Source organism: Populus trichocarpa, chromosome 7 (genome assembly GCF_000002775.5).
Source record: "Populus trichocarpa isolate Nisqually-1 chromosome 7, P.trichocarpa_v4.1, whole genome shotgun sequence".
In the NCBI taxonomy this organism is placed as follows: Eukaryota; Viridiplantae; Streptophyta; class Magnoliopsida; order Malpighiales; family Salicaceae; genus Populus; species Populus trichocarpa.
The window spans coordinates 15,166,473-15,193,580 of record NC_037291.2 but is presented as its reverse complement, the minus strand read 5'-3'; the positions used below and the strand labels follow the sequence as shown (position 1 = coordinate 15,193,580).

The following is a 27,108-nucleotide window of genomic DNA, read 5'->3' as shown; positions in this document are numbered from 1 at the left end:
GTAAGTTGATAAAAAGATCCGTGTATGGTCTTTTATGAGGAAACCAAGTTGATATAAATATTCATTTTTTCGCAGCTCGATCTTTTCCTGTAGTCTCTTAAAATATATATAGATAATTACTCAATTGCTTAAAATAGTCAAGAAAAAAATATATTAGAAACAATTGGCATTTAACACCCATGAAGATTTTGTTGGATAAGATTTTTTAAACAACCACAGCCCATTAGTCCAATAATTTTGCTAGCTTAAAAAAATACTACATTTATTTAATTAGTGATTTAACACAACAAGATGATAATATCATTGCTAAGTGGGCATAAAGTGGGGAGTTTTCTTAAACCAATCCCTCGACTAATTGAGATCATCAGGTAAGAATTTTTGCATGACTATGGTTTTCCATAGGCTGAACGCCCGAATCAAAAAAGCTTTCCACTGCTGCCTTGTAGAAAATCTCATTGAACCATGACGGGGATGGTGAAGCAGATGATATGGTGGCGAAGGTATCGTTCTATCGCTTTCAACTTCGGACTGTTGCTTTTATTTTTTATAATAGCCTTGAATTCTTGATGCCCACCACCTGAACAGACAGCCCAAATGACCAAGCCTTCGAAATCTGGAGGTATATCAAATGATAATGAACATCCTTCTGCACCGTAGCTGAACCATTTTGGAATGATAGAATAATCGTAGGGAACGAAATAAGCCTTGAAGGGAATAAAATACTCGAGAAAATGATAATTGAAGATTCTCTGCATAAATATTGAATTCAAGAAATGCTGAGATTTTAGACACCGAATAATATATATATCTGTGTGCGCGCGCGCCAATTGTGTGTTTATTTGTGTGCAAGAGAGACAGAACTAGTACCTCAAGAAGCCGATCCTTGGTATTTTTTGATAAATTACTGAGACCTTGCTTGCCGTAAATCTCAAAGAAATTGTAACGCGCATATTGAGACAGATATGGTGGTGCAGGTATTACTCTATCTCTTCCACCTTCAGACTCATGATCCCACTCTGACCCTTCAAATGAATCTGTCTTTTCAACTATCACATGGATCCCACATTCAAACACTTCAGCGTCTTCTCCCGTATAAAGTCCCACGCACAGTTCCAATTCCTCATCTTCACAATATTCTTTCATTGCCATCTCGCTTAGACTTATGTATCTCAACCAATTTCTACCGACACATTGAATTACAGTTGCTTCAAACAATTGAATACCGTTGCTTTTATTTTTTATACACAATTTGGGGGTTCCAATAAGACCTATCAAGCGTTTACAGACAACCCCAACGACCAAGCCTTGGAAAACTGGAGGTATATGAAATGATAATGAACTTCCTTTTCCTCAGTAGCTGAACCAATTTGGAATCATAGTGAACTTATCTCTGTGGCTGAATGTATGCCAACGATTGAAGAACATATGATACGCGTAACCACCGTAGCACAGTGCCTGTATATATTAGACATTAATTAATGTATATATTGTACGTGCCAATTGTGTGCTTATTTGTGTGCAAGAAAGACAGAAATAGTACCTCAGCAAGACTTTTCTTATAATTATTTGATAACTTGTTCTTGGTAATATAGGAAATAAACCAGCCATGATTACTTAGACCTTCCATGCCTTCAATCTCCATTAAATCCGGACAACCAATCAGAAACAGACTTAGATATTTTTTTGCTTGGATTGGTAGTCTTACCCATTGCATTGATTTGCAACCAAATGTATCCAAATTTTCTAAATTTGAGGGAAGCTCTGGGATTGATACAAGATTTCCGCATTCCTGAACGGTCAAAAGCCGCAGCTTAGAAAGGATGCCGATGCCAGAAGGCAGACTGAAGAACTCGTTTCTAGATAGATCCAACTCTTCAAGAGCGGACAAACCTCCAAAATCAACACAATTAGTTGCGCGTTCAGACAAACCATAACCATCAAGTTTTAGCTTTCCCAAAACTCTCCAAATAATGGAAGTTGGAGTTATCCGAAAAGCTGAAATCCAAGAAGAATTTGGTGAAGGCCGATATGGTAAGTTCCAGTCCCCCTTCCAGTGTCCGCGCAATGACAACTTCCTCACACACTTTAAATGTCCAACTGAAGAGAGAAATTGCTCGTTGTTAATTCCATCTGCTAGAAGCTCAGTGAAGGACTCAATATCACCCATGCACTCCGGCAGCTCCTTAAGTTGTGAACACCCCCAAATGTTCAAACATACAAGAGACTTTGAATGTCCAATAGATTGATGTACCTCAACTAAACTTGAGCAACCTTCAAGCAGTAATTTCTCTAGACTTGAACTGTACAAGTTTGGTGTTTTAACAAGGTTCTTTGAATAACTGAGATCAAGAATTTTTAGATTGTTGAACATCTGTCAGAGCAGAGAGAAAAATCATTGAAAAGTAATCATCAAAAGTTCTCTAGACAAATTTTTGGGCATTTTGATATGTTTCGCACCTTTTTTTTCTTCCATAATTCTCTGATGTTACTGTACTGCATATCAATAACAACTACGTAGTCCAGTGAAAAGTCGGATGGTAAAAATTCCAAAGGACATTCAAGCCAACAAATCCACGTCAACACTTTAGAAAGCCGTTCGAAAGATCCGGTGAGTTCTGCTCCATCGATTTGGAGTAATTTTAAATTTTTCATTTTTGTAAATGATCCAGTGCTTAGTGATTTGTCTTCTGATCTTCTCACATCCAGTGTAAGGCCCTTTACAACTTCTGTTCCCTAAAAAAGAAAACAAAATCCATAGAACTTTCATATGATTGTTTGTAATAAGTTCGACAATAAAGATACAAATGAATGTGCTTTTCTGTATGCATTGAGTGCTTACCATCTGCATCTTGAGTACTATCCACGCATCCTCTTGACTCCAAATTCTGCTCCTTTGCGCAGGATTTTCAGGTGACTCTTCCTTAACGATCTCCCTTCCCATCCCTCGTAATAGATCATGCATGTCTATCGTTCCAGAATCATCAACTTTAATCAGAGACCGTTCAATGAGAGTTCCGAAATCATCTTCTGGATTGTAACCATAACGTCCTTCTAGCACTTTTGCTACGTATTCTTTCTTTCTACCAATAAAGAAGCATGCAATATCAAGAAATGTATTCTTTAGTGTAGATTCATCCAGTGTGTCAAAACTTATTCTAAGTTTTTTCTGAATTTCACTGTTTGGAAATTTTCTCAATCTGTCAATTACAGATTCCCATCTAGCTTGGTTTTTCCCATACAAACAAGAACCTAAAACCTTAAGAGCTAAAGGAAGTCCTCCACAGTATTCAACTACATCATTCGAAAGCTCAACATAATCTTTTGCTGGCTTGGTGTCCCTAAACGCATGCCTACAGAAAAGCTGAAGGGAGTCACCCCGGTTCAATTCTTGAACCTGGTATCTTTGATCAGCTTCAAGAAGTAAGCTTTCATCTGTAGTTGTAATTATCACCCTACTTTCAGGGCCTTGTTGTATTAAACTCAATCAATCTAGAAGGTCAAGGAAGGCAACCACCGGCCAGCCAGCCACCAGCTGTGACCGACCAGCCACCAGCCGCAGCCGCCAGCCGCCTTCACACCATTGGCCGCCAGCCGCCTTCACACTTGAAGGTTGAATTATCTTGTTTTGAATTCGTGTATAAATAGCAAGCTAAGTTTATGTTATTCTGTGTGGAGAGAATAGAGAGAAACACTAGAGAGAAAGAGAGAGGGCGTGTATTGTATTAAGCTTTTGTGTTTGTAAGCTTTTGTTCTTGTAATAAAACAGTGTGTTTTATCCCCTCCGAGTGTTTCAAAGCCACCACCAGTGGTTTCTACCACCAACAATTGGTATCAGAGCCCCGTTCGTCAGAAAACAAAAGTGTTTTGGGAGATATCCGAATTTTCAAAGTTGTCAAAAACAAGTTTTGATCATTCCACAGCGTAGAGCTCATCCATACAAACTCACTGCCGCAAAAATCAGCTCCATCGGACTCCGGGGTGAGCAACACGCGCCACCTGAAGATTCTGAACTGTTGGACCACGCGCACCCACGCGCTACAGAGGTAGACGACGAGTGACGTCCACGCGCGCCATATTTGAGCCGTTAACCGCGCCGCGCTGAGCCGCAATCCAAGCGTCCAACCGAGCCGCATAATATTCCCGAGAATATTCCCTTTTCAAGCCTAGCCGCTAAGCCGAGCCGCTATTAGCCTAAGCCGAGCCGATAGAATATTCCACAGAATATTCCCGGTTCAACCCAGCGAACCGCCCGTCGCCCAGAATTGGTGTTTTGACCGGTTCACCCATTGTCTGACCTGATTTCAACAAAGTCAGACCGGTTCCCGACTATTTCGACCATTCCGGATCGATCTACAGTGTCTGTTTTTCCAAATTCAACTCCCAGAAGGAGATATAATCATTAAAAGAGCAAAATGACTACAGAAGGTACACAAACACTCATCCCGAAGCTGACCAAAGACAACTATGATAGTTGGTGCATCAAATTAAAGGCATTCCTTGGTTCACAAGAGTGTTTGGAGATTGTACACTATGGTTATGATGAACCAGAGTCCAAAGAAGAAGAAGATGCTTTACAAGAGGCACATAAGCAAGCCCTGAAAGTCAACAGAAAGAAGGACAACAAAGCAAAGACGATCATCTATCAAGGTCTTGATGAAGATACGTTCGAGATCATTGCTTCCGCTGAAACATCAAAAGACATATGGGAGGCTCTCCAACAAAAATACAAAGGTGCTGACAGAATCAAGAAGATTCGTCTTCAATCTTTGCGAGGTGAATTTGAGTTATTGCAAATGAAGTCCTCGGAATCTATTTCTGATTATCACACAAGGATTATGGTGATAGTCAATCAGATGAGGAGAAATGGAGAAGCCATCATAGATTCTCGAATTACTGAGAAAATTTTGCGATCCCTAGATCCAAAATTTGATTTTGTTGTTGTCGCTATTGAAGAGTCCAAAGAAGTGGACAAGTTGACAGTGGATGAACTTATGAGTTCTTTGCAAGCTCATGAGCAGAAGATTGTAAAGCGAAATGAAGATAAGGCAATTGAGCATGCCTTACAAGCAAAGTTGTCGCTCAAAGAGAGATATGAGCAAGGGGAGACTTCAACAAGTGGATATACCACTCAAGCAGGAAGTCAACAATCCAGAGGAGGATTCCAGAGATTCCAAGGAAGAGGTTCTTGGAATACAAGCTTTAGAGGAAGAGGTGGTAGAAACACCACCAGAGGAGGTCGAGGACAACAAGCATTCACTCCTAGAGGAAGAGGAGGCGGTTACAATAACCGTGACAAGAGGAATATCCAATGTTATAGTTGCAATCAATTTGGGCACTATAGCACTGAATGCAGAAGGAAAGCTCCGTTGGAGATACGTGAGCAAGCCAACTATGCAGAGAAGGATGACAGAGAAGAAGCTGCATTTCTTGTCCAACAAGAACTTGGCGAGAAACAGGAAAATATATGGTATCTAGATACTGGAGCCAGCAATCACATGTGCGGCTACCGAGAGTTATTTAGTGATCTAGATGAGACCAAGCAAGGTCTAGTTACTTTTGGAGATACCACAAAGGTTCCATTCAAAGGTAAAGGCAGCATCCCAATCAAGTTGAAGAACGGCGATTCCAGCTACATCGCCAATGTTTATTATGTCCCAGCCATAAAGCAGAACCTGATCAGCTTAGGTCAACTTTTGGAGAGAGGATATACTTTTTACTCGAAGAATTGTCATCTGACAATTAGAGACAACAATTGGAGATTAATGGCCTATGTGAAAATGTCCAAGAATAGGATGTTTCCTTTGAACATCCAGTATGATGCAGCAAGGTGTTTGAGTGCCATCACCAACAGTGAAGAATGGCTTTGGCACCTGAGGCTTGGACATCTGAATTTCACAAGTCTGAAGATGCTAGCAAGCAAGAAGATGGTCAGAGGTTTGCCTCACATTGATCATCCAGATGAAGTCTGTGAAAGTTGTGTCCTCAGCAAACATCACAGATCCAGTTTTGCCAAAGAAGTCAACTGGAAAGCAAAGAGGCCACTGGAGTTAGTACACACAGATGTGTGTGGCCCAATTACGCCTATGTCGACTGGACAGAATAGGTACTTCCTCACTTTTATTGATGATTTTAGTAGAAAGACGTGGATATACTTTCTGAAGAGGAAGTCAGAAGTATTCAATTGTTTTAAAGATTTTAAAGCAATTGTGGAGAAGCAAAGTGGCTACATGATCAGAACCGTGAGATCTGATCAAGGTGGAGAATATACAGCAAATGACTTTGAAGCCTATTGTACACAACAAGGCATCAGACATCAGACAACACCAGCTTATACACCACAGCTGAATGGTGTAGCTGAAAGGAAGAATCGCACGATTCTTGACATGGCAAGAAGTCTGCTCAAAGCAAAGAAGTTGCCCAAGCAATACTGGGCTGAAGCTGTATCATGTGCAGTGTATCTACTGAATCGCTGCCCAACCAGAAGTTTGCAAGGAGTCATTCCAGAAGAAGCATGGAGTGGTCACAAACCAAGTGTTACTCATCTACGAGTCTTTGGTTGTGTGGCATATGCAAAGATCCCAGATGCAAGAAGGAGAAAACTCGATGATAAAAGCGAGAGATGCATCTTTGTCGGATATGGTGAAAGAAGGATGGGATACAAGCTGTATAATCCCATCACGAAGAAGGTAATCATGAGTAGAGATGTTATCTTTGAAGAAGATAAATCTTGGGAATGGACTGATAATAAAGAAGCAGTCAGATGGATCAACATTGATTTGATCCTTGAAGGTGAAGAAGTACCAACAGTACTTGTCGAAGAACCGATTGTGCCAGCAGCTGAACCACAAAGTCCGATACACAGATTCCCTGTATTCAACAGGAGGAACACACCAGGAGCATCATCATCAACACCAGCAGCAACATCCTCATCGTCAGAAGGACCAAGAAGGATGAGAAATCTTGACGAGTTGTACGATGCCACGCAAGTCATCGAAGATACAACTCTATTTTGTTTCTTTGCAGATAATGACCCACTTAGCTTCAACAAAGCTATCACAGAAGAGAAGATAGAAGCAATGGATGAAGAAATGCATGCCATTGAGAAGAATGATACCTGGAAGCTGACTTATCCACCAGAAAGCAAGAAAGCAATAGGTGTCAAATGGGTCTATAAGACAAAGAAGAATGCAAAAGAAAAAGTGCAAAAATACAAAGCCATTGAAGAGGGAAACATTTATCAGAATGAAGTTCATGTTTGGCATGACATCCCTCGATTGAGTTTAAAGGGGAGATTTGTTGTATTAAACTCAATCAATCTAGAAGGTCAAGGAAGGCAACCACCGGCCAGCCAGCCACCAGCTGTGACCGACCAGCCGCCAGCCACCAGCCGCAGCCGCCAGCCGCCTTCACACCATTGGCCGCCAGCCGCCTTCACACTTGAAGGTTGAATTATCTTGTTTTGAATTCGTGTATAAATAGCAAGCTAAGCTTATGTTATTCTGTGTGGAGAGAATAGAGAGAAACACTAGAGAGAAAGAGAGAGGGCGTGTATTGTATTAAGCTTTTGTGTTTGTAAGCTTTTGTTCTTGTAATAAAACAGTGTGTTTTATCCCCTCCGAGTGTTTCAAAGCCACCACCAGTGGTTTCTCCCACCAACAGGCCTAACCACCTTGGCTCTCCCATCAAATCAAGTAGTCGGTCTGGACGATCCACATCATCAAAAACAACAAGAACTCTTTTGTGCCGCAGTCGTTCTTTAATCAGAACCTTTCCTCTATCAACATTATTGATCTTCTCAGTATTTTGTCTTAAAATATCATGAAGTAGTTGTTGTTGTAGAAGAACCAAATCATTAGGTTCTGATTTTTCTTTGACATTCAAAAGAAAAGAGATTCCCTCGAATCCATATCCACAGTCATAGCAGAGTTGATTAAATACAACTTTTGCTATAGTCGTCTTTCCTATTCCTGGCATCCCATGTAAGCCCACAATGCGTACATCATCTGTTGCAGTACTTAGGAAGTGAAAAATATTGTGAGCAAGCGGATCAATACCTACTAGGTGCTTAGGAACATGCAAGTACTTGGGGTCCAATTTAGTCAGCACATCCTTGATAATCTCTTGGATAAATTTTGCTTCATGCCTGTTCATGGACAAAAGCAAGTCATTAGTCACTAATAGCGAGACAATATAGTATGTTCCAAAAGTATTTTATTGTTTCACATTGTAAAATATATAATGTATAATGACTCCATATATAAATGTGTGGAAGTGAATCTTATAGAGAAAAGGCATACCCATTTGCCATATCTTTGAGATTCCAACCAGATAGATTTCCTGCCTCTTCAAGAGCTTCTCTCCACTCCTTCACCTTCTCTTTAGAACGTTCTTCATGCTTAACAAATGCTTCTGCAAAACTGCCAGTCTGTTTTCTCACATCTGAAGGATCAATGTCATAGAATATAGGAAGAGCAATGTGACCAGTTTTCCTATATTTACACTTTATAATCTCCACAAGTTCATCAAGACACCATCTAGAAGCATATCCTTTTGAGAAGACCACTATAGATATCTTTGATTCTTGAATTGCCTCGAGGAGATGTTGGGAGATTTCTTTTCCTCTAGGAAGTTCATCATCATCTCGAAAAGTTTGGATTCCTGCTTGGACTAAGGCAGTATATAGATGATCTGTAAATGTCTTGCGAGTATCTTCTCCTCTAAAACTCAAAAAGACATCATAGGCCCCTTGTGGTCTAGATCGAGAAGAATCTGGCTCTGTCATGGCAGCTGCAGAAATTAAGGGACGATTAATTAATTAGCAATGAAGCGATTGCAGGAGGTATCTGCTATCTTGCAATTATAACTAGTAAGGGATACATGTGAAGTGATCATCAAAGGCAATACATATGAAAGTGCTGAGTAGGAATTTCAACGCAATTACTATTAGAGAGTAAGGTAAGAAAATCATTCATTCAATGAGTTTCAAATAATTCTTTAAGCTTAATAAACAGAGAAAGCTTAAAACAATAGCATTTAAAAACAATAATTTAAGTTTACTTCTCTTTCGCGAGGACGAGTAATTTTCTTAACTGCATGGATCTAAAAAAACAAATTGTTGCTGAACACAATGATATTTTTTGAGCTAAATAGAAACTCATCAATGATGTCTATCGGAACATAGAGCTTTCAAATTATTGTTACGAGTAAAGACATGAAATTAAAACAAGAAAGAAGCAAAGAAGAGGTAGCTATACCTCTATATAACAAAGGGTTGGTTGGATTCCACACAAGCTATGAAATTGCAGCAATCGATCGGGGAGAGAGGTTAGCTGATTAGTACTGCTTCCAGCTAGCTGCCTTTGTTTGACGTCTCAGAACTGAAAGGCTATTCCTGGGACGATACTTTATTTCAACCACCCAAACACGGTTATTAATTTTTTTTATTAACTCCCAAGTCAGTCTCTCGATTTACATATAGTTTCCAAGAAGCAAAGAAGAGTTACCAGCAAGAACATGACGACATAAAATCCAATGCAACAATTATTAATTTCTAAATTGTTTTGTTTGGGATTTATGGGTTTTTTTGTGTGTAAAATAACACTGTTTCTCTCACTGCGCTTGTATTCAAGTTCTTGATTGGTGTTTTCTATTGTTAGTCATGGTGGGTACGCAGTTTACTTGGGAACAGACGAAGGGCTAAAGACTTAAGACTTCGGTGGATGTAGGGTACATACAAAGACTAGCATGCAATTATAGGAGATGCTTGACGCGTTACTGCTGGGAAAAGGCTTCTTCTTAGAAATTTAAGATGGACGATGGCTGTATTATCATTGAACCTTCGCTCAAGAAGCTCAACCACTTTGCTTCCCATCTCTAATCACGAGCCTCCTTGAAACTTCAGTATGAATTTTTTTTCCAGGTCTAGCCTCGGGATGATATTCTCAAACCCCCCAAACTCATAAATCATAAGGTGCAATAATTGTTAAAGATATTTGTTAAAAGATAGAAGGAAACATGTACAGGAAAGAGAGGAAGGAGATTTCTCTAGCATTTTTTCCAAAGAAGACTTTACTTTTTAAAAGGAGATGGCATAATCACATTGTGTCTAGCACCACTGATTAGAAAACCGCGTTGTTGGGTATTCTAGTCTGACTGAAATTATAATATAATGGTGGTTTAAAATATTTTTTATTTAAAAATATGTTAATATAAAATATTTTTATTATTTAAAAATTGTTTTTTATATTAGACTATATCAAAATGATCTGAAAATATTTAAAAAATTATTTTAAATAAAAAAATTAAAAATTTTAAAAATATAATTTATCACATTTCCAAATAATTTGGCTGCTTCCATCTCTCAGCCCTGCTTTTTGGTTTGTGGGTCTAATCTCATGCTTGTCATTAATTATTCGTATAAAATATATTTATTATTTAAAAAATTATGATTATTCGTTCTACCGTGTTTTTAAGAAACCCAACAAAAACATCATAATAAAAAAGAAAAAATTTCCACGGACACCTTGCATATTTCAAGGCATTTGTGAAAGATACTTTGGCATATCAAACTTGAACTTGAACATGTAAATTTTGATAGTTTAAAAATAATAATACAAAAAAAGATACTGAAGAATTTATCGTTCATTATATATTCAAATCAATTATGTAAAAGATGCTCAGTGGAGAAACAATTCCACATAAACTTTCCAAGAAAATCTATAGCAAGTCAACCTCTACAAGAAACAGAAGTATGTGATCCTATTCAACTGCGAAGCAAGGGTGGAGCTAGGAATTTTTTTTGTCCTGGGCTATTAAATAAATATATAAATATTTTTTAAGATTGATTATTAACTCATGTACATGAATTTTTGAAGTTAATAGTAAAGTTTTAATTCAAATACACTACCCAAAATATTAAAAAATAAATTTAAAAGTACATAAAATTAAAGCGAAAGTAAAAATAAACTCACTATTAAAGTTACATTCTTTGATATTTTGTGGAATATAATTCATCTATAATCGAATCTGAATCGATATTGTAACAACCCCTCAACCGGGATAAAATAACAATTTCATGTCAACTAGAAAACAAAGTAATTAAATTTTTTTCCTTTCATTTCCTCCTTTCTTCACTTGATTCTTCCCTAGATTAGTGTTTTATAAGTTGGACTTTGTAAGTTTACAAGGTTATTCTTTCACTTTTCTTATTATTTTCCTTGGATTTTTTTTTATGTTTTTCCCTTACTTTTTTCTATTTCTCTCTCGCCTTTTCTTTTCTTTCTTTTTCTATTCTGCTTCTGCCCAGTCGGCAACATATAAAAGGAAGGAGGAGCTGATTTGTTTTATTTTTTAATGGCAAATAACCATTTTACTCTTAATGAGTCATTTTGCTTTTATTTGACGGTCCTTTTTTTTTTGTTAGCACTACCAAGTTCCGTTCATCCTAAAATTTTAACCAGATTTTATTCAATATATTTTAAGATCCCTCGTAAAATTTTAGCTCAATCTGATGGTCGGATTGAAAATTACGTCCAATAACTTAAAACTGGTCAAATTGTGATTTTTCATCAAATTTTTAAATTTCTCCAAAAATTCTGAAATTTTAACCCAAGTTAAAAAATCATATTAGAAGGCTCCACGTAAATTTTCAGAATTTTTTGATAATTTAATTGAAAATTACAAATTTATTTTATATAAAACTAATCAAAAAATATTGATAAAATCTTGACCTAGGCTAAAGCCCACCCCAGCCTTTGCCATACCTCCGCCTATGCTGCGAAGGAAATACAGAATGCCACCCAGACAGGCAACTCACTCCACCAGTCACATTGCAATGCCCACGACTTCCATCACCAGCTTCTCAGTTCGTTCTCGTGTCCTTCGCCGCCATAACAAGCCATTGAGGCGTCGAGGAAACCACCACCAACAGTCCAGCGATTGCAGGACTGTTGGTGTTCCAATCCGGCCAAAACACAAAATCCCAGGCCTTATCACTATCATGGAAGATAGGCAGCAGGACAGAATGCCTATAAAAGGCAGAGGCATAGATGACGAAAAAATAAAAGAGGGAGGAGAAAGAAAAAAAGGAAAAAAGGGGGAGGAGAAAACAGGGGAACGAATAACAGGGGAGAGAAAAAGAGAGCAAATCAACTTGACTAAAAAAAACACAAACCAAAAGAGCAGAAAAGAAAAGAAGAGGAGAAGGCAGAGGAAGAGTAATGGAAATTCCAGAATCCCAGCCAAAAGTCAGCAACATCTCTTGCCAGCACCGAACGCAGGCAAGTCTCCAGTTTTTCCCACATTTGGTAATTTAATTACGCAGACACTGTAGCAAGCGAACCCACGCACGATTGCAGAACCAACCGGTTACTGGTCTGAACCAGTAACCGGGCCGGGCCGGGTCTAGCCCAGCCCATATGGCTGGGCTGGAACCAGCCCAGTGTAAAAAATAAGAATGGGCCGGGTCTGGGCTCCAGACCCATCCGTCCCAGACTTTGTTTGCTAAGGGTGTGTTTGGCAAAACACACCCTTATGCCATTATCATATTTTTTTATGTCCCTTTTATTTTGATATTTGACTAAATAAGTCTCTTTTGATATCAGAAAATTTCTAAAATATTTGGAGACCTTCATGGATTTATTTTTGGACCCTTATATTGTTTTTCATTGTGTTTTGTTTTTTCCTGTTATATGCTCAATCTATGGACCGTGACTGTTAAATGCAAATATATCATACAATGTATTTTTTTAGGCTTTTCTAAAAAAAAAGTAAATAATAAAAAGGGATAAACAAAAAGAAAGCATAGAAAGTTTATTTCTCCTTCGTAAAAAAAATTAAAATTTTGCGAACTTATTTATTGACACAAGAGTTAGGAATATCGCATTTTTTTTTGTTTGAGCAATATTTACCAACATCAGAGTTGAAAATATTAATGGGTACTGTTTACTGATGCTAGAGTCAGAAGCATAATAGGAAGAATAAAAAAAAAAGAGGAAGAACAAACTCTTAGTGATTTTAGACAAAACCAACAATACAGATGTTTTAGGCAGGATGCGTAAAGGGTGATAACATTTTCTCTTTCATGTAATTAGTCCCGTACCATGAGAATCTCTGTTGACCGGTTAGAGTTCTAATGATTCTAGTGACTATAATATTAGGTGGCGATTCCTTAAACTAGACATTTTTTTTTAAAGAACAAGATGTTATATATATATATATATATATATATAAACTTTTAATTGATAATCGTGATGTCCTTGTGGCAACCTGTATAAACTTAAAAACCTTATTAATAATAAAAGAAATATATAGCCATGTAAAAAAAACTCCAACCACTTAATTTGATTTAAGCATATTTTTCTACTTTTGTTCATATATCCAGTGGAACAACAGCCAGGCTTAAATAGTAATAATCCAAACTCCAAACTCTGATTTGATAAATTTTAAATTTGATAATAATAATCTACTCTGAAAATAAGCTACAAACGGTTTAAACAGTACTTTAAACCGACCTCAGGTTTAAAGGAAAAGGAACAAAATAAAAAAAGAAATCCAAAAATACTAGGTAAGCATATATACGGCAGCCATTCATACTGAACCTCTTGAATGTAGCTACATCCCTTCTCATCTTCAATGGTGACTGAATTAGGGATCTCTAACGCACGATCAAAGGGTATTTCAACACAAATTCTTGCATAGTCTACTCTTTCTTCTCTTGATGCTGTTATCTTATCAGTAAACAAAGGTGTGCCCATCACACTCGCAATCTTACTTAGCACTTGAACAGACCACAGATGCAGCTTCAGATTGGGAAACTTAATCCAAATAGGAAACGATTTCAACCCTTTCTCTCCCCAATCGAAATAGGTATATCGTACTCTGTGGATGGAATAGGACCCCAAACATAACCAACCAAAGCGTTTTCCCAAGTTTTAACCCCAGAAGCAATATCCTCATCACTCACCTGAACCACCTTCTCTCCAATCTTCACTGCTGGAGCCACGAAATTTAATTCCATCCCTAAAAAAAAGTTAAAATTCCTCTCAAGAATTTCTATCAAAGAGTCCCTAGGCCAGAAATGAAAAAAAAAAAAAGCTCCCAAATAGACTGTAACATATACTATACATATAGGCTTTTAGGTTGGTTATTAGCTGTAGACTTCTAGCCGGACACAACTTGACCGAGAGTTGGCAGATAATACGAAACCCAGGTCCAGCGCAGTTAAGTCTATACCAATATTATACTGTCAGTAGGCGAGCTATATTGCCACATAATTCTCTAATTCAAGCCACTGCAACAACATGAATAATTTTGTTCACATGATCAAAATCTAGGATCTGTCAATGTCATCTAAATGCTTAAGCAAGCACATTAACTGGGGGTCTGATATCAAATCAGTAGTCTGATATACAAGTTTGGGACGCTCAGTAAGGTGTTCGACTTATTCGACAGATCGATGGTGCCATGCCTTGGAGATTTCTTCTAGGATTTATGCAACTGCAAAGGTGATTCAAGTGTAGGGTGTTTCCATTAATTGATTTTATATTCCCATTGTTTTGTTCAACTACTCGACCAACCTCTATTAGGTTCATCTTATAAGAGACTGGACTCTGAAAAGGGGTAGAAATTTTATAGGAAAAAGAAGAGTGTTGCGGAAATAACTTTAAAATTTCAAAGTAATTATTAAGTTGAGAAATATATATAATAAAATAATTATAATTAATCATACAAGAGCATGTATGAAATTTGCATGGTTCACTAACTTATAAAGACGTACATCACAGGCAAAACAATTAGGGAAATTTACTATGAAAAAATAAGTGATTGAAAGGTATCACACAAAATTATTTTCTCATATAAATTTTCAAAATAATCTAAAACTCACATTTTTTTTTTCTCATTAGCCACCAAAGTATAGAGAAATAAGACACTAACAAATATGTTTTCTAACTCTAAAATATGATAACTTTAAGCTTTTATACGTGGATTAAGTACGTGAAAATTGTTTTTTCACTTAGCCTATAATTTAAGACAAATTCAACAAATCCCTACCTCGGCATAAAATGATTTAATTTACAAAACTTGAACTCTTATTTGTCCGCCTCTATCAAACATCTCTCAAGTACTACACAAATTAATCAAGTCTAATGAATGCTTGAACTTGACTACTAAAATAATGCTTGAGCATGTTTGAGAGTGTGGTAGTGGTTGCTTTTCAAAGTGTTTTTTATTCCCAAACACATTAAAATAATATTTTTTTATTTTTTAAAAATTATTTTTGATATCAGCACATCAAAATGATCTGAAAACATCAAAAACATATTAATTTGAAGCAAAAAAATAAAATAAAATTCAAATTTTTTCAAAGCGCTTTCGAAATGCAATACCAAACATATTCTAAGACAAACTTCATCAATATATCCGTGAGATTCTTGGTTCTAGCAATCTTATTTACTGATACAACTACTTATAACAAGATAACTAGAATGAAGTGATGTATAACATCAGTATGTTATGTTATTTCATGGTGCATCTAATTCTTAGATAGATGAAATATCATTTTAATTATCACAATATATAACAGTCAACTCAAATGACAAACCAAGCATAAAGTTTTTTTCATTACCTCTGTTACTGTCATATACCCATTTTCACTAATTGTTCAGGAAATTATTTAAAAAGATGTCATTTTATTGCATAAAATAGGCACATTAGAGGCAAAATATTAACAAACTTTAGCAATAAGGACCCAACTGAGAAATGTTTGAAACATTTTGAAACTAATTGATAGAATGTATAGTCTAGGGACTCAATTGAAGCTAGGCATACAGGTTATGAGCTACTGAACAAGTCACCTTTCCATATTCGTTAAAGAGAACCATAGCACACCTAAGAACTCAAAGAGGAGAAACGCCGACAAAAAGGGAAGCAAATATACACATGAATTGCTTAATATTTTCTTAGATTTAATTTTCATTGACTCTATTGATAAATTTTGTAGAAAAATTATAAAAAAGAAATAATAATCCACTAGAAATTTGCCATTAAATCGCCGTGATGGCAACTGTTGAATATTATGCTCCAATGTGACTAGGCATAGATCAAGGAGATATTTCTGTACAATTTGACTAGCAAGTGGTTCTGGTCCAGACACATCACCTTCCAAACGTAACATGCAGTACTCTCCCCTGCAATATGCCCTGTGGGGCTGTGCTCATTTACTTTTAAGACAATAGAGAAACAAGAACAAAAAATTAAGTGGGATTTCATATCTTATAACAACATAGAATAATCAAGGATGTCTGATCAGGAAGTGAGCAACAAGCAAGTGGCTTTGAAAAACTATGTCACAGGGTTTCCAAAGGAGTCTGACATGCAAATTATTACAACTAATACTATAAAACTTAGAGTACCAGAAGGGACTAAAGATGCAGTTCTTGTCAAGAATCTTTACCTGTCTTGTGATCCATATATGCGTGAACGCATGTCTGCTGGTGATGGCGGTTTTTCCTCCTTCGAACTTGGAAAGGTTAGCCCTGTCTCATTTCATTTCTTGGTCTTTGAATAATGAAATAGAGTTTTTTAAATTAATTTTGAGATTTCTTGTTGAAATTGTCATTGCCCATTTGAGGTTTTGTACCAAAGGAGAACGTAGATGTTGAACAGTCTAAAATTGGGTTTGAGATAGGAATTGAAGGACAATTTTGAATTTTTTGAGAACTTTCTTTTTTCTTTTTTTGTCACAAACATGATGATGATACAGTATTCTTCTAGTGATCATGAAGGAGCTTTGTTTTGGATATGTAAAAATGTGTTTCTGTGTATTCCAATTCTATGATTGATATGGTGATGTGATGTTCAAATATATATACAGCCTCTAACTGGATATGGAGTGGCTAAAATCTTGGATTCTACTCATCCTAACTACAAGAAAGGAGACTTAGCTTGGGGTTTTACTGGCTGGGAAGAGTACAGTCTCATTGTATCACCACGAATTTTGATCAAAATCGAGCACGCTGACGTGCCCCTATCATACTATACAGGAATTCTAGGTCTGTTTGTTTTGAATTTTTCAAACTCAGTTTCACCTTTGTTTCTCAAAAAGCTAAAGATGCTAAAGAGATGAAATCGTGACTTGTGTTTGTGTTAAACAAAAACTTGGTCTAAAAGCTTGAGGTAGGCTGCAGCGAAAGAATCAGTTCTGAACAGAATGTGCAGTGTTGATAGATTACAGAACAATAACAGCATGTTTATTGAAACTAGGCATAGAGAGATTAGTATGTTTTGATTCATATGGTTAAAGCTCACATAAAATTGTTGTTGATTTGTTCTTATTAGGTATGCCTGGTATGACTGCTTATGCTGGTTTTTATGAAATTTGCACTCCAAAGAAAGGAGAGTATGTTTACATATCTGCAGCATCTGGAGCTGTTGGCCAGATTGTTGGCCAATTTGCAAAATTGTCAGGTTGCTATGTTGTGGGTAGTGCCGGATCTAAAGAGAAGGTGAGCCTAACTGGAAACCTTTGCCCTACTATAAATGAAAACAAAACAAAATGAATTGGATTGAATTTTTAATTTACGAAAACAATGGATTCGAAGGCGACGTATATCTGTCGTGTCTGCATCTCCTAGCACAGCAGAGATTCCTAAGAGCTATTCAGTCTTATAAAATGTTAGGTGGCTTGTGCTTATGGCCAGAGTCACTACTGATGTGCTTGCTGATGTTTTTCTTCTTTTACATGGTCTTTTTTTTTTACACAAGGTTGATCTGCTTAAGAACAAGTTTGGATTTGATGAGGCTTTCAACTACAAGGAAGAGCCAGACTTGACCGCAGCTCTTAAAAGGTCAGTAGTAATAAATATCAAGCACCATAATGAAGCTTGGGAATCGTACTTTATGCAAGATTACTACAAAGTATGCAGTTAAGGTCTCTAATTCTACCTACAGTGCTGGCTCGAGGATATCCCTTAGCTGTTGAGTCCAGACTACTTTGGTATGATAGGGTAGAGGAGTACTTATTTTGCTTTGATTTTGGCAGGTATTTCCCTGAAGGCATTGATATTTACTTTGAGAATGTTGGGGGTAAAATGCTCGATGCGGTGTTAGCAAACATGAGGACCCTTGGTCGCATTGCTGCGTGTGGAATGATTTCTCAGTACAATCTCGAAAAGCATGAAGGTGTCCATAACTTGACGCTTATCGTGTGGAAACAAATTCGCATGCAGGGATTCCTAGCTGCTAGCTATTATCACCTCTATCCCAAGTTTCTGGAAATGGCTTTACCTTACATCAAGCAAGGGAAGATAGTATATGTGGAAGATAAAGCAGAAGGCCTTGAAAGTGGTCCAACATCTCTACTAAGCTTATTCACCGGCCAAAATGTAGGAAAGAAGTTGCTAGTTGTTGCTCGTGAGTGATGTCATTAAGCACTGTTTTTAAGCTTCCTAGGTCCTTAATGCATATATATCCTTTGAGCTTTCCAGGCTTCCCATGGACAAGAACTTAAATAATGATGAAGGCTTTTCTGGCTTTCCATGGACAAGCTTTGGCTATTATATAATGCACGGTAATATGATACATTTGTTTTTTTTTTTTTAATATAATAGAATAATGTTTTTTATATTTTGATTTCAAACGTCAAAATTATTAAAAAAAAAACACCTAAAAACATTAATTTGATTTCTTAGACATACTTTGAGAATTAATTCACCCAAAAGATGCACTTTTTTGACACATATAAGATATCGAAATCAGATTTCAGTTGGTGGAGATTTTGACTTGAAAAAAATTGCTCCATATTCAACATTTTAAACCAATCTTCTCCTTCCTCTTAAGAAATCAAAATCTCGAATTCGAGTTTCTTAGTAAAAAAAAGAAAAGAAAGAAAAGCATATCAAATGGGCTAGCATTGTATCAAACATTAACAGGCTTGCAGGTCATTCCCTGCTATAACTGGGAGAACTAGAACCAGGATAAGTTTCATTGCCATGCCAAACCTTTGGCAGCTTTGTTCATTGTAACATGTAATAAAGAACTTGCATTCTAATGGAACTCAAAAAACTAACAAGATTGACAAGCTGCATACTGGTACTTTATGGCTAGTCTTCCTAGAAAAACCTTTTATTCAATTTGCCTTTACTTTCACTATAAATATCTCCAAAATTTATATGCCAGCACTGCACGAATATGAAACTAACTGGAATATCTTTATCACTGCAAGAAGCATCCCCCAAGTTGTCAATTTACACAGGAAAAGAATATCCACGGAGGTATTTAGAATCAACGCCTGATTCACGTGTCAATGCTATTCGCCCAGTTCTTGCTACCTACAGAAGAGCAAGAAACATCATGGAAAGTATTTCGAAGTCATTTCAACACATGAAGATATAAATTAAAGTCGAGAGAAAATGAAAAGGTTGTTTTGGTGGTCACGATGGCAGCTTGTTTTGGGATACTATAATGTTGAACTCAGATTAAATAAATCACATCATGCAACCAAAATCCAAATCCATTGTAAGACTTAAAGTTTGTCAAACAAACCTCGCAAATGCCATAGGGTTCCAACAACCTTTGCAGTGCAACCATTTTGTCCAAATCACCTGTGAGCTGGAGCAAGTATTAAAAGTAAATCCATCAGCATCAATAGTTCAAGAATTGAGCCAAACTGAAAAAAGCAGTATGATGAGTACTTAAACAACAGCCAGACCCATAGAATCATGGCAGTTAAAGGTGAGACTCAGACATGTGGTCTATCATTATCATTCAACTGCAGGAAGGTTACTCACCTCAAGAGTTACTGTATGGTCAGATACATCAACAGCGTTGGCCCTAAAAATACTGGCAATGTCGAGAACATCTCGTCGAGCAGCAGCATTCACAGCAATCTTTATTAACATCAATTCCCTTTCAGCAAATGGCACATGGGTAAGATCCCTTACCTGAAAGAGTCACCAACTATCAATTTCCTATGGAACTAAACATGCAAGTTACCAAACCCAGAAACTTTAATCTGAACTCCTGAAGTAGAGTGTTCCTAAAATACAGAGGAAATGGCTTACAAATGATTTGATTGACCATAATGCAATTCAGGAACAAAATATATGAGCACAAAGTTCAAAGAAGTGCTTCTTTCAGGTTTTTCTGAAGTCTAGGCTATTAATTCATGAGTCATATATAATTGCATTCTTTCAAACATAAGAATGTCAAGCAAAAGAAATGGAACTCTGTAACCATCATGTACTTGTCTAACAAGATTCATCACTCTTAATCATGGAGTTCTCACCTCATGAATCTCTACTAGCTTATAAAGCTGCTGCACCAACTTGGTAATTGATTCATCTGTACCAGGCACAACGGTTGTAATACGAGAGAGACCCTCAGTTTCTGCATGCCCAACAGCCAAACTCTAACAAGAACAAATTAAAATGATTAGAGCATATGATGAGACTTTTTGAAACAATTAAGACAAGATACAGCAATAACAGTACCATATATACCTGAATGTTATAGCCCCTTCGAGCAAAGACCCCTGTAACAATGTTAAGAACTCCAGGATGATCATTTACAAGCAAGGACAAAGTGTGAGATTGAAGTCCAGCTGTCTGAAAATTATCAACCACGTATTAAATGTGTATCCTTTGTTAAATGGATGGGAGTGGTAAGAGCCAATTCAAGAAAGACAATCAGCCAGATGTTAGAGAGTTGCATTTCACAGAAAGGGAAAATTGTGAATTTCAACCCTTTGGCACTGGCACCAATAACAACAAATAGATTAGCCTACTCCAGTTAAATTTGGCATTGAACCCATGGTTATCTGCTATCCACTGACCCTTTCATTTATCAAAAAAAAAAAATGCTACCTAAAATGGAGAAAGTAGAAATAAGTTGCAAGCAGGAACAAGATTTCTTACATCTTCATCAGTGAGAACACCCCAATGAGCATCAAGAATTTGATTAAGAGTAAAATCATCAGAAGCCTCCACTGGATAAACGTCTCCCTTAATTAGCAAAAGAAAAAAAGAGAGAAAAAAAATTATATTAAATTCACAATCCATGGTAAAAATTATGAACAATATTTAAACTATGATTGGAAGTGAGGAATCCACAAAATTATAAAATGGGATCAGAGATTACTTCGGAAAGTTGATATTGCTATCCAATTGATAGTTCTTAAACAGACAAGTTTGGGAACATAAAAGGCGGATGAATTAATAACATCTTTGGGATGAGCAATAGCAATGGAACAAAATATCTAGTGTAAAAAGGCACATCAGAGACAAGCCAAGTATTGGAAAATTAAATTCATAACAACAGTATCCGTTGTGCATAAGTGAACAAATGCCCATCAGAATTCTAAATCATATAGAATATTCATCTTAAATAGCTCACACGAGGGAGAAAACAAGTGTTTGTAATGGTTGAGAGGGGGTAAAAAGCAAGAGAGGAGGGAAAGAGGGTTCCTTGCTCAACATCTTGTTTATGAAGTCAATTTACAAAGCCTTTATTACAGTACTTTCATTCCTGACTCATACTTCGCATTCACCATTGCTTGTATAGAACAGCTGAGCACCAACTTAACACAAATTTATTGAAATACAAGAAATTAACATAGAAAGGAGAAAATTATGATGAAAAGCTTGAAGTGTGTACCCCAGCAGACATATCATCTTCTCTGGCAACTGCTCCTTTTTTAGCCCTCAAACCAGTATCAGCAAGCCTTTTCTCTCCAAGATCAGGATAAGAAGCAGCTGAAAATCTCCAAAATGGAGCAGATGCGCCCATTTTTTCTCTTCTCAATGCAATCTTTTAGGAGCAACAGGTTTAGTTATTAGCACTCAGCACACATGTAGACAGAGACCAATATAAAGCACAAATAATCACAAGAAAAACCAAGACAACCTTTCCTGTTCTTGCAATTTCCCTGATTCCAAACTTGCTTAGGTTTCTTTGGACAGCAGCAATCTTCCCCGGATCTCCAGTTACCTAAATCCACAAAATAAATGAGTGGTTTCACTATGAATTTTAAAAGGTACACGTAATTGAATGCAAATATGCAATTTTAAAAGTTTCCAGGATGATAATATATATGGTTTTAAATGTAATCTATATATCATGAATAGCCATTTGATTATGTTCTACATGTTATGATGCCATAAACGGTGTCAATACCAAGTTTATTTAAACCAAGGACAACACCATTCTGGTATTGAGAATCTTCATATTAACTATGCTTTTTAAATAACTTGAAAGAATGTCTTTTAATCAAGCAGAACAAGTCCAGATAATCAACATGTGGATCACTTCATCCTGGAAACTTAAAAAATAATCTAACAGACTCAAAATTCTGAATTGTTAATGAAAGCAAATTGAGTCATCCATAGCTTGCAAGTAAGAAAAACCCAGTAAGTTCAAAAGTACCATCACCCCAAATCACCAGCAATTATGCTAATCTACTTGGTTTGCATAATAAATACATGTCTTCATTCATGTATAATATGCACATTGTTTACCAATCCTTATAAAATATGCATGCAGTTTCTTCCCAAAAAAAAATATGTATTTTCAATCAAGTTACTTGTGTCAATAACATAAAGAATAAGTTCCCTGATAATTTAAGCTCCTCTGCTTAATGTCCTAATATGAGCAGGATTAGAGTTTGTGAATCATTACCTCAATTGTCACTGTATGTTCTGAGATATCCACGATTTTTGCTCTGAAGATGCCCACCAACCACATGATCTGAAGATCAAATCAAAAGATTAAATGTGAATAAGCAGATGCAATAACAAAAATTCATGTACTTATTTTTCCAAACTCAATAGTATCCTTGATATTCAGCATATATAGAATTATTAAGCATCACCTCAGCCCGGTCCTTTGGATCTGTATTCACTTTTACAAGCATTAGTTCACGCTCAACCTGCGGCTCATTAGAGAGATCTTCAACCTGAGATAAAATTAAATTTTTGAATGTAAGAATTCCAGGAATTAGTCTCTTATTAAGAGACAGAAAATGAGGTAAGGTAAATGAAAAGAGCAATTAAGAAATCTAAGTACAAAATATCAAATATCCTGAAACAGGATATGATTCTCGAAAAAAGCAGACACTTGAGAATTGGAAAAAAGAGCTCCAATTCCATTATCAATCCACCAGCAAACCAGACATGACCTATAGAGCCAAAAAACAATAAAAAAACTGCGTATTCATAACTATGCACCCCACTATACTATTTGGTGATTACATGAGAATCTTTAGTAGCTGAAACATGGTAAATTAGTTAAGAAAAAAAATCATCAATCAATGTAAAATAGATGAGAGTCTAGGATTGTATCATGACCTTCAAAACATTGACAAGCTTTTGAAGCTGCTCAACAACTTGTTGCAACACCCTTTCAGTACCAGATACAACAATAGTAAACATTGCCTTGTCCTTGTTTAAACCAACAGCAAGTGACTCTATGTTATACCCTCTCCTTGCAAATACCCCAGCAATCCTATTAATCATCCCACTTTCATCTCCAACAAACACTGAAATTGTATGCCTCCTCGCCCTGAATCATCAATTCACAACACAAAAAAACAAGCAATAATTATCAAAAACCAGCCTTGACCAAGCTAAAGAATAATCCTTTTAATGTAATTAATGAACAAAAAATCAAAAATTGGCATTGGCCCAGATGAAGAATTATAATAAAGGTTTGATCTTTATACATACTTTGATCTGGCTGTTGAAGGAGCAGAACCATTAGTGGATAAAGTAGTGTCAGCAATGTCATTATCATTTGTTGCAGAGACTCTGAGTTTGTTTTGATAGGATTTTGAGATTGTCAGAGGTGTAGTAGCTAAGGCTTTTGAGAAACCTAGACTAACAGTAGTAGAATTTGAAGGGAAAGAAGAAGAAGACGAGGGTTTTAGGGAGTGGAATGGTGTGGAGGTTATCGATGAGATGGCCGCCATTACAGAAAGCTTAGGTTTCAGAATCTGACAAAAACACAGAACTGCCTACTTGCTTCTGTTGAAGAGTCCACTTGTGTTTCCAATCATAATCATGTCAAGTAACTGTAATCGTGTTGTGTAATTTTTTGAAATTATTTTTTATTTTGAAATTGTTTTGAAATACTGATTTTAAAAATAAATTTTTTAAAAAATATATTATTTTTATATATTTATTTAACTCAAATATATTAAAATAAATATTTTTTATATTTTTTATTTTTAACATTAACATATCTAAATCATTTTAAAATATTAATTTTATATTTTTTTAAATAAAAAATACTTTAAAAAATAGGTTGAATTGTAAAGACAAACCCATCTGGGGTATTTGGAGTGTGGTAGTGATTACTTTTTAAAATATTTTTTATTTAAAAATATATTAAAATAATATTTTTTATTTTTAAAAAATTATTTCTAATATCAATACATTAAAATAATATGAAAACATCAAAAAAAAATAATTTAAAGTTAAAAAAAATAAACAAAATATATATTTGCAAGTATATGAAAGGAAAAACAAGAAAACAAATATTAAAAATAGATTAAGATTATTAACAACAGTGAGCTTGTTGTTAGTCATTTGATAGCAAAGGATAAAAAGTTAAAAAAAATTAAAAAAATTAAAAGGATAAAATTGAGAAATTAAAAGGATAAACTTTTTTAAAAAAAATTAAAAGGATAAAGCTTTGGCCTAGCTTTACATTGAACATGTCCTCAGGACATGATCCTGCTTTATAGGTGAGACATTCATATTCATATAGAGAGTGAAAGGAGAAATGATCAGCGCAGGACTAAGTTTCAGAAATGGACAAGAAGAAGCCTTGCAAGAAAACCAGGGGAGACACAACAGGAGACAGACACCATAGGAATACCATGTACTCGATTAGCAACTTGTTCTGATTTGTGCCCTGATTTTCTAAAATTAAAATTACTAAATCTGACAACATTTTTATTCCAAACCAGTAAAACTAAAATTACTAAGTCTGATTTGTGCCCTAATTTTCTAGATAATAATGAATAAAAAAGATTAATAATTTACTAAAGCCAAAATGAGATTTTTCACTGCAATCAAAACACATCTGACAACAAACATACCAAATCATAAATTCTAGATGCAATAATATAGTATAAATTTCAGATCTTAATAATTGGATCTGTAACGAAATTAAAATAAAACACAAAACATTAATCGAGAGGAGTTTTGTAAGCTTGTTGAGATTTTGAGGCAAGTACCTTTCAAAACCATAAGGAGTAAAGAGTGGGATGTGGAGAGTAGAGAGAAGTTTCATAACATTTTTATACTTGGTTTAGTTGAGTAATTTGGTCCATTTTTATTCTTAAAACAGATCTAAATATTTTTGGGGTTTTATAATTGGTTTTTTTAGATTTTTTTATTTCTTTAGTTTTTTTGTTATGCGGTTCTTTCATTTGCTCACCCTAAAATTATTTTCTTAAAAAAATAATTTCTCTAGAGTTAATTCTACAAAAATCAACGAATGGATCATTTAGATTTAGCTAGTCAACACCCAAAATGATTTGGAATGAAATAATGCCTAAGATAGGCTTGGAGTCACCAGTACTTGACTCACTAATTAGATTAATAATTACTAGTTTATTAGTCTGTACTATGCTGCTGGCTAGATAAATTTTTTAAAATATAAAAATATAAAGAAATTTTTAAGAAATCTCGCAACCTGACTATTTATTTAACTTGAGTTTTAAAATAAATCGCGTGGAAGTTTGTCTAAATTAAATTGATCGATTTCATAAATCTAAATGCAATCTTGATGGCTGATAAAAATATAACTTAACTTTTGATAAAATTTCAAGATGATAACTTTTTTAACAAAAACTATTGAGACAATAAAATATTAGATCGATCTCAATCCCCTAGCAAACCATGTCACGGACTCCATTGAGTTTACTAATTTGTTTTTTATAAAATATTTTTTTAATTATATAATAAAAATATATAGTAACAAAATTGAGAATGAACCTAAGAATAAAAACTTATTTGAGACGGTGATAACCTTATAAAAAACAAAAAACAAATAAAATCAATTCATGCAGTTTATTCCTTAACCAATCTAATATTAAAAACACTAACCTAATACCATAGTTATCAAACCTAACCCGTTGACCATATAAACCTAGGAAAATTTAAAAAAAAATGAGGTTTTAATTTTCCACATTAAAAACATAAGAAACAATTTATGTGGATATAGATTATACATGTTATAAATAACAAACTTTAAAAAGATTATTTCAAAAGATTTTTTATTTTACATTGAAAAGATATTATATTTTCCTTTTAAATTGAGGTGTTTAAACTAAAATGAATTTTTATTCTATATTGAAAAAATATAACTTTTTTCTTGTGAACATAAAATACATATATTAATAAGCTTTCAATCTCTTATTGAAAAATTTAAAACTTCTTCTAGTTTTTATATAATGAACTTTAATAAGGATTAATAACCAATAAAAAAAGATAATAGGCTCGGGCATATAAATTTAAGCCGAGCTAGTGAAAAACCATTAATTCTTTCTCCATGCACACGAGGCAACGACTATGCTATATATACATTACCTTTTTATCTTCTCACATGCATGCCATATAAAAAATATATCCTCTAGCAATTTAGGGATTTTTTCACCTATTAATTGATTTATTCAATCTTTAAAAAAAAGTTATAACCTTAAAAAAATCATCACAAATTAAAAATATAAACCCATAATTTATTTTTAAAAAAAATAACAGGTCAAACAATGCATTATTATTAAAAAAATAAAATAAGAGCTAAAAAAAAAAAAAGAATAAGGCTAGCTAGTCACCTTTATTGCCTAAAAAAAATCAAAATATACTTCACAAATAAATTTAAACGAGCCATCCAAATTACTTTTATTTTGCATTTCAGTCCCCTGTCTTTCAATTCAACCCTCACCCATAAAAAAATATTCAATTGGGCTCTAATTTGAGTTCAATTGCACTAAAATAACATTCAAGGACCAAATGAAATTTTTTTCAAAAATCTTACTATTACAATAAAACAGCCACGCCTTTTATATTATATGCAATATTACAAACTAGCCCTAATAATTCTATAAAA

General features: G+C 35.2%; 3 protein-coding genes across 3 annotated transcripts; 1 reads left to right on the top strand and 2 right to left on the bottom strand.

Moving 5' to 3' along the window:
* Nucleotides 1-238: 238 nt before the first annotated feature.
* Nucleotides 239-8,805, bottom strand: LOC7469544 (disease resistance protein RPV1). Its single transcript, XM_052454404.1, has 7 exons — nt 8,298-8,805; nt 7,662-8,143; nt 2,840-3,465; nt 2,458-2,733; nt 1,541-2,371; nt 868-1,455; nt 239-704 (listed from the first exon to the last, which is right to left on the bottom strand). The coding sequence occupies exons 1-6, from the start codon at nt 8,780-8,782 to the stop codon at nt 1,351-1,353; spliced, it is 2,805 nt and encodes a 934-aa protein (XP_052310364.1). The 5' UTR covers nt 8,783-8,805; the 3' UTR covers nt 239-704; nt 868-1,350.
* A 7,368-nt stretch (nt 8,806-16,173) lies between these two features.
* Nucleotides 16,174-18,544, top strand: LOC7469546 (2-alkenal reductase (NADP(+)-dependent)). The gene is made up of 5 exons (XM_002309689.4): nt 16,174-16,528; nt 16,874-17,051; nt 17,338-17,504; nt 17,764-17,846; nt 18,041-18,544. Exons 1-5 carry the CDS (start codon nt 16,298-16,300, stop codon nt 18,417-18,419), a joined length of 1,038 nt encoding a protein of 345 aa, XP_002309725.1. The 5' UTR covers nt 16,174-16,297; the 3' UTR covers nt 18,420-18,544.
* Nucleotides 18,545-18,960: 416 nt separating this feature from the next.
* On the bottom strand, nt 18,961-24,048 carry LOC7459934 (acetolactate synthase small subunit 2, chloroplastic). Its single transcript, XM_024605604.2, has 12 exons — nt 23,718-24,048; nt 23,340-23,553; nt 22,865-22,948; nt 22,672-22,740; nt 21,901-21,984; nt 21,652-21,804; nt 20,913-20,999; nt 20,499-20,603; nt 20,285-20,407; nt 19,788-19,940; nt 19,543-19,608; nt 18,961-19,328 (listed from the first exon to the last, which is right to left on the bottom strand). Exons 1-12 carry the CDS (start codon nt 23,957-23,959, stop codon nt 19,245-19,247), a joined length of 1,464 nt encoding a protein of 487 aa, XP_024461372.1. The 5' UTR covers nt 23,960-24,048; the 3' UTR covers nt 18,961-19,244.
* Nucleotides 24,049-27,108: the final 3,060 nt, after the last annotated feature.

Excerpts from the sequence above, each read along its gene's own strand:
- LOC7469544 (XM_052454404.1), bottom strand. The coding sequence starts at position 8,782 with ATGACAGAGCCAGATTCTTCTCGATCTAGACCACAAGGGGCCTATGAT. Across the intron at positions 8,144-8,297 it reads CTCAAAGATATGGCAAATGG|GCATGAAGCAAAATTTATCC; the intron begins GTATGCCTTTTC and ends GTCCATGAACAG. Across the intron at positions 2,734-2,839 it reads TAGTACTCAAGATGCAGATG|GGAACAGAAGTTGTAAAGGG; the intron begins GTAAGCACTCAA and ends TTTCTTTTTTAG.
- LOC7469546 (XM_002309689.4), top strand. The coding sequence starts at position 16,298 with ATGTCTGATCAGGAAGTGAGCAACAAGCAAGTGGCTTTGAAAAACTAT. Across the intron at positions 17,052-17,337 it reads ATACTATACAGGAATTCTAG|GTATGCCTGGTATGACTGCT; the intron begins GTCTGTTTGTTT and ends TGTTCTTATTAG. Across the intron at positions 17,847-18,040 it reads TTGACCGCAGCTCTTAAAAG|GTATTTCCCTGAAGGCATTG; the intron begins GTCAGTAGTAAT and ends TGATTTTGGCAG.
- LOC7459934 (XM_024605604.2), bottom strand. The coding sequence starts at position 23,959 with ATGGCGGCCATCTCATCGATAACCTCCACACCATTCCACTCCCTAAAA. Across the intron at positions 23,554-23,717 it reads CCTTCAACAGCCAGATCAAA|GGCGAGGAGGCATACAATTT; the intron begins GTATGTATAAAG and ends TTGATGATTCAG. Across the intron at positions 22,949-23,339 it reads AGCTTGTCAATGTTTTGAAG|GTTGAAGATCTCTCTAATGA; the intron begins GTCATGATACAA and ends ATTTTATCTCAG.